The sequence below is a fragment of the Podarcis vaucheri genome (genome assembly GCF_965113315.1).
Source record: "Podarcis vaucheri genome assembly, chromosome: 6".
Classification (NCBI taxonomy): Eukaryota; Metazoa; Chordata; class Lepidosauria; order Squamata; family Lacertidae; genus Podarcis; species Podarcis vaucheri.
Genome location: NC_138764.1, coordinates 50,723,758 through 50,736,407, shown reverse-complemented (window position 1 = coordinate 50,736,407; position 12,650 = coordinate 50,723,758). Strand labels below are relative to the sequence as shown.

The following is a 12,650-nucleotide window of genomic DNA, read 5'->3' as shown; positions in this document are numbered from 1 at the left end:
AACATTTGCTAAGGACACTTACTGCAATATATTTTTCAACAAGCTCTAAGTCAGTTCATCCAATACATTGTTCAAAGCACAAGAAAACCACACAAATTTACACTGAAATTACCTGGACCTCATTTGTCCTCTGTTTGATTGCGTCTTCTTTTTCCTTTAGATCTTGCTCCACATTATTCTTTTCCCTAGAAGACCAGCAAACAATGCAGGAATATTTAAGAACATCAGCTACACCAGGTACAGTTATCCAACCCCCTAAGCCCGTCTCTCTTTTTAAATACATAGTGGAACATTAAATTTATAGGAATGCGTTTCTGTTCCTTTATTTACAAAGGAGAAAAAGGAAATATTCTATATATACAATTTTCACTCTCCCAGACATGGGTAGGTGGAAATAACAGCTTAAAGAGAAAGCAGAGATGAAAGGGAGGGGGGGGGGAGAATCAATGAAATACTGTCTTCAGTGATCTCACTGTTGCTATGGAGCAATTGTCTGGTGAAAAGGGGGAGGGATTGCATCAGCTTCCATCTGTTTAACCCTTTTAGAACTAGAACTATGATTGAATAGACTTGAGCAACCAGATTATTTTTTCCTAGAAAAATACTAATCTGATCTTTGCAATATGGATAAAAACGAACAGTGGAGTGAGCATTTTTGTCCTCTTCTTGAAACATAAATCTGGAAGCAGCTAAACAGCAGATTCCCAATCATGGGTTAGATCCAGGGCCATAAACAGGAGGAAAATTGCTGCTAGCATAATTTTGCACACACATACATGCAAGTGTTAGCAGATTTCATGCAGTGAAATGATACACAGGTTCTATAATTTTCATATTTTCACAAGCTCTTACGCAAGTGAAAAAAGCGTCTTGGGATCTGGTATTATTTCCCTCATAGGATGTTCTAGAACAAGGTTTTAATAGCCTATCTGCGAGGAAGAGACATCCTGTGCATAGAATGGGACTTTTGGATCTGACTGCATGAAGCCACATGGAAACACGTGTGTCCAATAAACCATTACAAGGTGCAGTTTCCCCAATATATGACCAAATACTTGGGCAGGTTGTGCTAATGTAACCTTACAGATATTTTTACCCTGGGTTCACACACTCCCTTCACTGAGGGAACTGTCCTCCACTCTTCCCCTGCTAGCATTTTGCTATACTTTGCAGGAAAGTTATATTGACGCAATAGCTCAGTGGATCATTTGATAATATACTGAGATAGTTCTTTTTAGAACCCTCTCCAGCAGTGATTGTAATTGGTTGTAAACTGCTTTTATTGTTGTCATTTACAATGGTGTGACCTGCCCTGAGACCTGAAGGTGAATTGTGGGTAATAACAATTTCAGGCAGCGACCATTTTAGGTGAGTCCAATTGAAGAATGATCACTGAGGCGCAGGTCCTTTTGGACCTGGAAGAGGGTGGAATAGGGGCAGGGTGGAATAAGGGTGCTTATGTGTGCTCTACCAACACGTGTGGGGGCCAGGAATGGAACTCTGTGCAAAATGGTCGCCGCCTGTATAATAACAACAATTTTACGCAACTATTTCAGGAGATTAATATTGTGATGGGGGAGGGGGAAAGGGAGAACCAGCAAGTATGAGGGTGCCCAGTATGCTAGCATTTCAGGTTTCCTCTTCGTTCTTTAATTTTGCAGCAACAAACACTTCATAGTCTTCCGAAGATATTTGAGGGGATTAACGAAAGATTGAAAAAGTTTCCAAATCCTTAGAGATACTCTCAAGCTTGGTAATTATTCATGCATTTCATTATTTTCAACAGGTAACATGGCCTGCCACTTGATCAACGACTGACAAGTTTCCCTTGCTGTGATATTCAAGGCAAAGTAAAATCTCATATGCAGATTTGCATCTGTTCCTATAGCTCTTTCCTGTATTACAACTATTGAGATCTTCCACAACAGACAACATCCATAAATAGCACCAGAGATGAATGTGCTTATAATCAGCCAACACAGAAGAAACTAAAATAAACAGAACAGCAGAGGTCAACCGAAGGAGCACGCTAGCCAAAGGGGGGGAAAATAACACAATTCTGCATTGACGTTGACGCAGGTTCCTTTTACAAGGCATCACATATGCTTTGCTTTTCATTCAACATAACTAATTTCATTATTTCAGTATTGTCAAGGCTATTGGTCCTATCTCTGTCAGAGAATACCAGAAGCCACTGCCATACAAATACTGTGCCTGACTATTATGACCACCTGATTTGAAATCCTGAAGGCAAGATTGAAATTAGAAAAGGAAATGTGTTTTATCAAAACACTACATAATTAAATTATTTCAAAACAAGTATATAAACACATACCAGCCTTCTCTTAACCACTGTGTAAACACTGATACAGTGAACTGTACTGTACAGGGTTTTTTTTTTAATTCCCCTAATCAAGAACATAGATGTTCAGTTTCCTAAGGTAAGGACTTTTTCCATTTGTTTAAGAAACAAATGTAAATCCACTTGGAAAAATTTATCCAGAGCATGCTGTTATATCTAGGACACACAGGCACAGTTGCAGCAAATAATTTCCTAGCACTGAACATAAAAATACAGAGAGCAGTTATCTGAATAATGCACATAAACATGGTAGACTTTTAAATGCTAAAAATTCAAGTAACCTCAAATAAATCTTACATTAGTAGACAGATGCAATATTAAAGGCAAGATAAGGTAGAAGGCACCTTACATATTCCTCTGCAACTGGGTGTTGATAAAGGCAATACTGACAGACTACAAGTTCATTCTCTAACCTTTCCCCCTGTTCATTTTTCCAGCTGAGTGACTCCACATTTCAGTCAAAGTTTCACAAATCTTATTTTGCATTTCCATCTACCCCCACACCAGCTCTCTCTCTCTCACTTCTCTATCCACATCTTCTACCCTCTTCTCTTTTCCAGCAGCTGTAAACTGTCTCATTTCTGTAAAGTGCAGGTACAGCAGTGGATGTGATAGACCGTTGCTTTGTCCCTATTATTGACTGAATGGAGAGCCTACAAACTGAAGCTCAATCCAGAACAGACTGGGGCACTTTGAGTGGCTTCCTGACATCAGATGGGATGGCAAATTTAATAAAAAATAAAATAAAATGATTTCCCCTTCTCTAACCTAAACATGCTACTTTGACTTTCATCACTTCATAAATCATTTTGTACTTCTCCCTTTCTATCCATCTTCAATCTCTTGGGTCTATAATCATAAAGACCAGGTTCATGATTTTGGTGAGCCCAAGGGAGAAATGCCCTCGAACCTGAAGGCATACGAGGTACCCATTAAGCGTTTCATTCATGTAAACATGACAAGCTACATGTCATGGTGGGGTTCTAGGGGGAGCATTTTGTTTAAAGTAATTGTACCTTCCTGCTATGTGGTGTAAATGAAGTTATGGGCAATTAAATGAAAACAGTGCAAGCAAAATGCATAATTCTGTTTACTTACCTCTGTAGTTCAACTATTTCATTGCTTAAAGTATCCAGCTCTTTGATTGCTGAAAAGTCTGCAACAGGACTTGGTCCTAGCATGTTCTGCAAGACAAAGGAGAAAATATGGTTTGCCATGGATCAAAACAAGCAGCCCAATTTGTAGTGGTGCAAGTAGCTGAAGTAGCATCCAATCCATGGCAAGGAGGCAAGGATCGTCTACAGCACGCTGCCCATACACACCTGTGCTCTAACTACAAGTCGAGGTACAACAGTTGCACTGGGTTTCCTTTGATCCTATCAGGTTTTCAGATGTTGGGACTGGATACAGTGGAGCTATAAAGGGGCTTGCCCAATCCATTCTATGCAGGGCTGTTATAGGGGGATAAGCACCAGCACCGTCTTTACCTGGGGGTGCAAGGGGTGTGGTGCAAATTCTGGAGGGTGCCAAATGTTTAGCCACTGCAAACCAGTCCCTCTCGATTGGCGGCCGCACTGCTCCTCTGTCAAATACTCCTGATGTGTCAGGAAACGAAAGCAGTTTTTTCTGCTGTGTTGTTATAGGTGAACGATTCCCCCCCCCCCAAAAAAAAAAACAGCTCCACAACTTTGAATTCACCCCCCCACAAAGGAATGCTGTACGGATCTTTGCACCCCGGCGGCGCATATGCTAAAGACGGCCCTGACCAGCACAAAGGCTACTGCCAATAAAGAGTATAGTATAATTTGCATATTAACTCATTAGGAAGTAATGAGGTTCTCTTGATCATTGTTGCCTCATTCATGTTAGTCAGAATTTTGCAAAAAGTCTCCTATTGCTTTACTTGCAATAGTGACACCATAGCTGTATTTGTAAAAAGAAGACATTATGCAACAGATATATGCTATTCACCTTCTGATATGAAGATGTGAGTAGAAAATGTAACTGACAAGGTGCAATTTAGAGTACAATTTTAACCAGGGAAAGACACAAGCTTAAAAGGTAATCCAAGTTTTAGAAGTACAGTGCTGCGCTGCTAAAAAGACATGCTATTACTGAATTCCTTATGTTATATTCAATAGTCGCAGTAAAGTTGATAGCATTTCTTCCCTTAACAGCCAAAAATGCAATTGCTGTCTACACTGCTAACTTAGATTGTCAGTTGGTTAAGACTGAATGTGCCTACCTATAAACTAATTACTCTACAGTGTAACAGATTTATGATAATTGAAGCAAATGTGCAATTCTGATGAGTAATTGCATCTTACACCTGGGATATCTAACCCCAAGAAACTGATAGTATAATCTGTATTTAAATACTTTTTTACCTAACACTATTTCCTTCATACAGGTGTCAAAATAAAGTACGCGGCAGTATATTATTCTATAAATTTTCAAGTACAGCAAAGACCTTGGGATGACAAAAGCTATTTGATAAAAGCACTACTTCTGAGAATTAAGCAGCATTCTGCTGTTTCAAATAAAATGTGACATGAGAAAGATGCTCATTATTAAACAGTCAATATTGGAAAAGTGAAGAATCTCTAACCTTGAGATGGCAGATTTAAGAAACTGACAGTATAATAAAGATGTAAAGCAGAATGGTGCAGAATGGAAAATATAGTCCAAACTAGGAAAGACATAGAAGGAAAGCAAACATACAAAAAAGATTAGTAAAGCAAGAAATAAAAGCAGATTTTCAAAATAATGCAAAAATAAACCTGATATTATTGAATTCAAAGAAAATGCAGAACTTCTTGAGAGTCACTTCTGGGCAGGAAGTGTGATTCGTTTTGGTTTAGCACAACCAAAAAGAAATTTTCTATGGCCAAATGAGCAAAGAACGCTATCAACAAAATCTGATATCACCAAACTTTTGTTTTTACCTGGCATATACTGATTAAAAATAAACCACAAAAAATGATGTGAGACTTAACCCTATTTAAATTTGTTATTATGGTAGGTCATCGTTAAAACAAGGAGGTTAGGAATCATGCAAGTCCTTAACATGAAATGCACATTTTTAATGTTACAAAGATGGGCAACAGAATTTATGAATCAACAGTGCCAGTACTTCCTAGCCAGGAGTTCCTTGAACGTGCAGCAGCTCCACCCCTCCCCTTCAGTGCAAGACCATAGACACTTCCATATGTATGCCTCTGTTGCGTGCATTGAACTGTCCCCAATATTTTTACCAAATCTCATCCTGTATAACTTTGTAATGAAGCCTAAACCTAAGAGCCGATAAGAACCTCTATGAGCTTATGACAGCACTAGATTAAGCAGAGCCTCTTTCTGCTGACAATACTCATAAACAGGTCCCAATCCCTTCCCCCTGCTCCAAATTCAATCATCTCTTCCTTTCATTTTTTTAAAAAAACATGTGTCTGCTTTCTTTGTGTGAGAGGGAAGGGAAAACCAACAAAACAGAACTCTCTGTTCAGCAGAATTGTTTACACATCATTAGGCACACTAACCCAAGGGCCTGCTACACCAAAAATAAGGGGGTATCTTACAGTATGTCCAAGATATCATAAAATATGCAAAAATGTCACCTTTTGTTGAGCAGTTCTCTCTGACGGAGGGATCATATCTGCAGTTAGCACCTGAGGAGGATCAATGCCCTTTGTCAACTTCAGATTGATGAAATGGAAGGCCAAGGCAAACTGTTCCTGGGAAAGCTTCCCACAATCCCTTGTATCGCATAGAGCCCTGTAGAAGCCAAAGGGAGAAAGATTCAACATTTGTCTTCCTGCTTAAAAATTATGTATTCATTAGAAGAATTATGCAACTTTGATGCTGGTATTGAAACTTTTGAGTATTTTAGCAGATACACAACAGTCTTCTCAGTACTGCAAACAGCAGTAGGTGCAGCTGGGACAAAGAACTGCGGTTGCCCATCACCTAGATGCACTTTGACCCAGCATGGCTACTCTTACAAGGAAGAGTGTGTAGCATCTTCCTTACTTTTATACTGTAAGCAAATATGTAGACTTGTGTTTCTTCTAAAACATTTTAAAGCAGAAGCACACACAAGCTGTGTACCTGCTCCTTCAGAGGGTGTGTAACCCCATCAGAAGCTGGCAGCCTCCCATCTCAAATTAAGAAATCTATCTGGGTTTAGTCCCAACGTGCCCTTCTACAAACACAAGGCCTCCATCGGTTTGTGGAACCTTCTCCTGGAGGAAAGGACATAGGCATCAAAGGTAGACACAAATCCCCGAATTCTCCTGTTAAAACATGTAGCCAATTCAGTTAGACAAGTCCTGTGCGTGCACATGCAATAGTAATTCTTCCCTAAAAACTTAATTCTCTACAGATAACTACAGTTACCCTACATCAACACTTTAAAAATGGAAATTATGATTGTGCCATTAAAAAATATCTTACCAGATGTGTGCAAGTAAGGCAGAAGGCAGGCCGGTCTTTAAGAATAATTCTCTAGCCTCCACACCAGAGACGAAGCCATCCATGTCTTTGTCAGTTTTCAAAAAAATGTCATGGTATTTTATCTTATCTGCAGGTGATACAACCCACTGAGGAGAAAAAAAGAGGTCATTTTTCCATTACGCATCTAATAATATAGAACAAAATGCTGATCATTGGTGAGCTTGCCTGTAATGATGGTGCTTTGAGGCTTACAGGTGGCATGGACTGATGGGACTCTTTACTGGATGCTGAAGGTGGCAACAAATGCACTCCACCTGCAATACTGACACCTTTTCTTTTAGAAGGTGGCACCAATGCTGGAGGCAAAGACATTGGCACAGGTTCCTTCTCAAGAGCACAGTACACCAAGAACATGGCCTGAAAAATAGTTTTGAAGAAGTACAAAAGATGGTCACAGCATTAGCTTATTATTAAGCAATTTCAACACTTATATAATCAACGCAGCAACCTGGAAGAACAAAACCTTTAAAACCTATCTCACATTCATGTACTCCTCCCATTGCGAATTTGATCTGTTCAAAGTTACATTTAGAGGCATTACAATGCCAAGAGTCTGGGCAATTCATCAAATACTGCAACTTAAAAGTATTTTCAGTTTTTGAAGCTTAGGACATGATTCAATGTTCCATGAGTGGAAATCTGTTTTGCTTACATATAGACAGCATTAAGATACAACCCTATGGATGAGATTAACCTAACCAACCCAGTCAGTGGAAGCCCTGCACAAGGATCTTCACTTGCACAATGGGGCTTCTTCCCCATCTGTCCCCAAAATTGGGTCTGGAGGTTAGGGAGAAACCCAGAACAGTGAGGGGGGTATCCTTCCATCTAGCAATTAAGTAGGTGGTGGTAAATTTAGTTTCTGCTCTATTCCAAGAACCAGTCTGATCTTTGGATTCACGTGCCTCTAAGAAAGTACAGTATGACTTAAAGTGTAGACTATACTCTATTCAACCTCCGGAAACTTTAAAAAGTGTGTTTAGAATCTCACGAGGACCATTATACTTACAACTGCAAATTCATCCCGATCCAACATTCCATCATGGTCAATGTCACTGAGCTCCCAAACCTAAACAAAAAATGCACATGGCTACATTCAGGACTCAATGGAATATTCTACCCTTATTTCATCATATTCCTCATGTTTCTTTCATTGTATTGTTAAATACCAACAGCACTAGACATTGGAAATCGGTTTTTCCTCTGAGCAAAACAAAACCCAAACCTGCCACTTCTGGACCATGACTAATTCTCAGCCCCAGATTATTAACTAACTTTTAGGAAAATCTAAAATTTTAGAATAGCCTGAACACCTTTTCACTATTACTGCATCCGGCCCATAATGACATCTATTGGCAGTTCAAACTGCAATACAGCAACCCTACGAACCATATTATTATGCATGTGCTACTCATCTCAGGGCCAAACTGCTAATTACATGGAGTTCCTTGAAACCACTCCCTCAGATGCTTCTTTTTATACATGAAAAGCAGCTACTTGAAGCTGCAATCAAGTGCAGATGGATGGCAGCAGTCTTTCCCTTCCAAAAACACCCTCATCAATGTTCTTTTCTCGCTACAGAGGGTTTCAAGAGGGAAAACGGCAGAAGATAAATAGCTAAAGCATCATTTCCTCTGTTCCTAACTGAAGCTACAAGCAGGTCATTTTCTTATTCAAAAGCAACTTGAGGGGGAACTCTTTCAGAACAGGGCGGTGAACAGAATATGGCCAATGGAATCAACTGATCAGCACTGGCAGGAAGTCCTACTTGCTAAGGCACAGTCAGAGTACACTGTAAGGCTCCCTGTTATTCATCTGCATCCATATCTTTACCTGCTCCACACCCATCATGTACGCCCCGGGGTTTGGGGCAGGTGGGCATGGATTCCTGCAAGGCCTAATCTGGTCCACAGGTCCCCTGTCACTAAGGCAGATCAACAACCAAACAGAAGGGGTTTGCTTATAAAGAGCTGCCCCTTGTAGAGATCTCATTCTTTTAATCTATGTGTGAAAACCATGCATGAGATAGAGACCCTATGGGATGCTCCCAAAATTACGAATCATCATCCTATGGGATTCCACAGGGTAAACAGATATTTTGCCTTGCTAAAAAGCTTGTCATTCTTACCCTTCCCAAGATGTCAACTGGCAGTTTGGAGTTCAGCAGAACAGGTTTCACTTTATCACCTGACAACAATCCATTTACTGGGCTCAGACTGTCAAAGATAGCATCATATTTGGCCTTGTCTTCTACCTGGTTTTAGAAATAATATTAAAAGAGCCACACTTAATTTCACAGGAATATTGACCCAACCAAAAATTAACTAGTCAGTATGAAAAGAGAATAGGCAGAGTGCACACAGAAAGAAGCACACACACAAAAGAATACTGGACAGTGGGAGAAGCCAGACATGGGCCTCTTATGAGATGACTTCAGTATGAATATCTGAATATAAAGTAAATAAGTGAGCATCAAATCAGAAGGAAAATAGTATTTTAAAATCCACATATACTGCTCCTTAAGATGTTTGTAGAAACCATTCCAGGAAGCACCCTTTAAAACAATTTTTCTACTAGAATCTCAATGGGTCTGAAAAGTAGAGGCATTCCTTCTGTTGCTCCATTTAGCTGCAAGTCAACCAGGTGTTGGTGATCTCTCTAGCAAGGACTTTGCCTCCTGGGAAGCCTTGCAATACATCACATATTTTTATTTATACAGTTCCAGGTGGACAAGAAAATTTTGCAGTGCAGCCCTAGTCCCTAAAATCAGCAGCAGCTTTGTAGCACCATTCAGAGATGCAAGGTGGAAAATTGGTCTTTTAAAAATTCTTTCTCATTTTCCTTTCCCCTGCTGTGCCAACCTCAAGGATTCATGTTTGCTAAAGTCAATATGTCTGGAGGAACAAAGGTCACAGGTATATATTGGGATATAAGAGCAGGCAGATAAGTTGACACAGCTATGATGGGACTCTCAGCAGCAAGGCTAAAGAAATCTGTGCTGGATCTGGAAACAGGCAGGGAGCTACTGTAGGGATATCATATGACCAGAGTGACGAAGAAGCGACTGATTCTGGTGACAGAGCTTTCTGGTAAAAGGGTGAAGGAGCCAAGTGTAATAAGAGATGACTAGAGAAGCAAGAAGAGGCTGAAGTAGTCAAAGTAGGAGATGACTCAAGCATATGAACAAGAGTTTTTGGAGAGAAGGCGCATTTCTAATGACTATGTTAAGCAGCAGCTTGTGCCAGCTATAGTTTAGACCTCTTGCGCATGATTTTAACCACATTTGGAAGAAGCCAACAAAAATAACATGAACACACGGATGCATCTACCACTCCTTAGATAATTCCAATAGTTGATCAAGTGAGAAAGACACACACACCCTTCAGGAGTTTGGCCAAATATCCAAGACAAGAGATGTGGATGTGCTTTTACACCAACCATCAGTCATGAAACCGAGCCAAGCTACTACAAAGAGAGGAAGTGCTACCTTGCAAGGAAGTATTTGTTGAGTTGGGTAACAGGTTTTGTTTTCAAAGAAGGGGCATAGCAAGGAAAGTTGGAGCATCAACTCCAAACAGAAGCTTAATAGGCAGAAGCTGAGATACACTGAAAAAAGCATTCACTTCATCTAAGGTTCCAGTTCACTTCCCTTACCTTAACAGCCCATGGGATATCAGCTGGCGCTCCCCCAGATAATAAAGGGCTAGAGGAATCGTTCTAGTGGAAAGAAGAATTATTTCAGTTGTCCTTACTTGGAAATGACACGCAACTGTCATTCAGATTTATCGTAAAATAAATAAATAAAATAAATAAATAAATAAATGCTGCGTAAAATAAAGTCAGAGTGCCTGAATCTGTATTAATGAAGAATGATTTCAGCAGTGAGCTAAGATGACTTAGCTTACATTACAGTATGTACGTATTGTTTAAGGAAAATATGATGGTGTGAATACCTTGCAATACCAGCCAAAATGTGGACTAATAATTCCCAAAATTTCTATGTTGAAAAGCGTTATGTTCACTGTGTACAATGATAATTCCCTACTATGTGCCAGAGGACATAGTATGTGCCAGAAGAAATAATATAATTAAAAACTGCTGTGAGCTCTAATTACCAACCCACAAAGGTGACATGTGGTCGAAGGAAAGGATTCTAAGGCTTCTTAGAAACTGACCAACAGTGATTAGCACATCTAATCATCCAGTATTAATTAATATTAAAAAGATCTTCTGAAAGCAGCAATTTTATTCTCTCTCACACACAGAGAAAGAGAAATTGGCTCTCAATTTCAGCACTCAATTTCTCATCTTCGTGCATACCCAGGTTTTTTTTTTAATAAGGAAACTTTATCTCAGGTTATTCAACAATTTGATACTCACATTATCTTACAACATGTAAATCTAACAAAAAAAGTCCAATATGTTGCTTTTGCAATTTTGACATAAGTGAAAGGGAACATTGTGGAAGAAACTTTCTAGAACCAGCTTGGATTGATAGTAATAGTAATAATAATATATTATTAAAATATATTAATAATATTTTATTTTTATTTTTATTAAATCCCTGCCGATCTGGCTGGGTTTCCCTAGCCACTCTGGATGGCTTACAGAATATATAAAACATAATAAAGCATCAAACATTAAAAACTTCCCGATACATGGCTGCCTTCAGATGTATTCTAAAAGTTGTATAGTTCTTGATCTCCTTGACATCTGAAGGGAGGTTGTTCGCCAGTACCGAGAAGGCCCTCTGCCTGGTTCCCTGTAACTTCACTTCTCACAGGGAGGGAACCAGCAGAAGACCCTCAGAGGAGGACCTCAGTGTCCAGGCTGAGTGATGCGGGTGAAGGTATACTGATTGGACAGGGCAGAATGAATTACATTATTTTTCTGAAGGAGTGGCCAGTTCCAATTATTGCCAGAGTTAGCTGCTGAATGAATTGGAATATATGGGATAGGACTTATATCTGCTCCAAAGCCAAAGGGCTGCAGAGGTGGGGCAACATGGTTCACACGGTTCAAGGTACAATGGCCAGTGAGGACCTAAGACCTGTTAGGTCATCAATATTTGAATTCTGTACTCTAAATATTACTATCACCAACACTGCACATTTTGCAATATTTTGAGCATCATTTGTGTATATTTTTAAAATAAAAGGGGGCTATAGATGTATTGTAAGACTATAACACTTGACAACAATTAAGGCACTATGTATGATGCTGCATGAGATGATTTTTTTCAATGGTATATTGATAGCACATGCTACATAACATAATGTGTTCAGGTTTTATTGTACGCAAATACTGAAGGCAAGACATTTTTAAAAGTTCTTACAAATCTAGGTGGAGGAACAGGCAAGTTAAGACTGCTCAGTGAAACGTCCAATCCATTCTGTGCACAGGCAACAAGTCGTAAAGCCACAAAAAATTCCTAAAAAGGAAAGAGAATTAAATTAACATAGAACTGTTTTGTCCAAAAAAATGTATCAAAACACACACACCGCATTTCAAGTAAAAAAGCAAAAACAACCTCTTTTAACCTTCAGGGTACTTCCATTGCAAATCTTGATGTGGCTACTAGAGGCATGCTAAAAGTTTAGGTACCTCAAAGCAGCTTGATATGGTTTCCTAAACAGTTCTTAAAATGCATCAATATTCAGCATTAGAAGAGGGGAGAGCACACACGGCAGTGATGTAATTTAAAAGACATTACGTTTGTTTACACATTCTTCTGCATTCTAATCTTATTATAAATCCTTCACATTTCCAAAAGGTTAAG

The 12,650-nt window shown here is 39.3% G+C and overlaps 1 protein-coding gene across 3 annotated transcripts in view; it reads right to left on the bottom strand.

Moving 5' to 3' along the window:
* The window catches only part of EPS15 (epidermal growth factor receptor pathway substrate 15), a 56,134-nt gene that overhangs the window by 22,038 nt on the left and 21,446 nt on the right, over nt 1-12,650 (bottom strand). For all 3 annotated transcript variants that reach the window (XM_082226721.1, XM_082226720.1, XM_082226722.1), the window contains exons 5-13: nt 12,207-12,302; nt 10,526-10,588; nt 9,000-9,125; nt 7,881-7,940; nt 7,064-7,228; nt 6,812-6,957; nt 5,977-6,133; nt 3,461-3,546; nt 113-185 (exon numbers count right to left, since the gene is read on the bottom strand). In XM_082226721.1, coding sequence (XP_082082847.1) covers nt 113-185; nt 3,461-3,546; nt 5,977-6,133; nt 6,812-6,957; nt 7,064-7,228; nt 7,881-7,940; nt 9,000-9,125; nt 10,526-10,588; nt 12,207-12,302 — 972 coding nt within the window. The remainder of the gene's footprint in view (nt 1-112; nt 186-3,460; nt 3,547-5,976; nt 6,134-6,811; nt 6,958-7,063; nt 7,229-7,880; nt 7,941-8,999; nt 9,126-10,525; nt 10,589-12,206; nt 12,303-12,650) is intronic.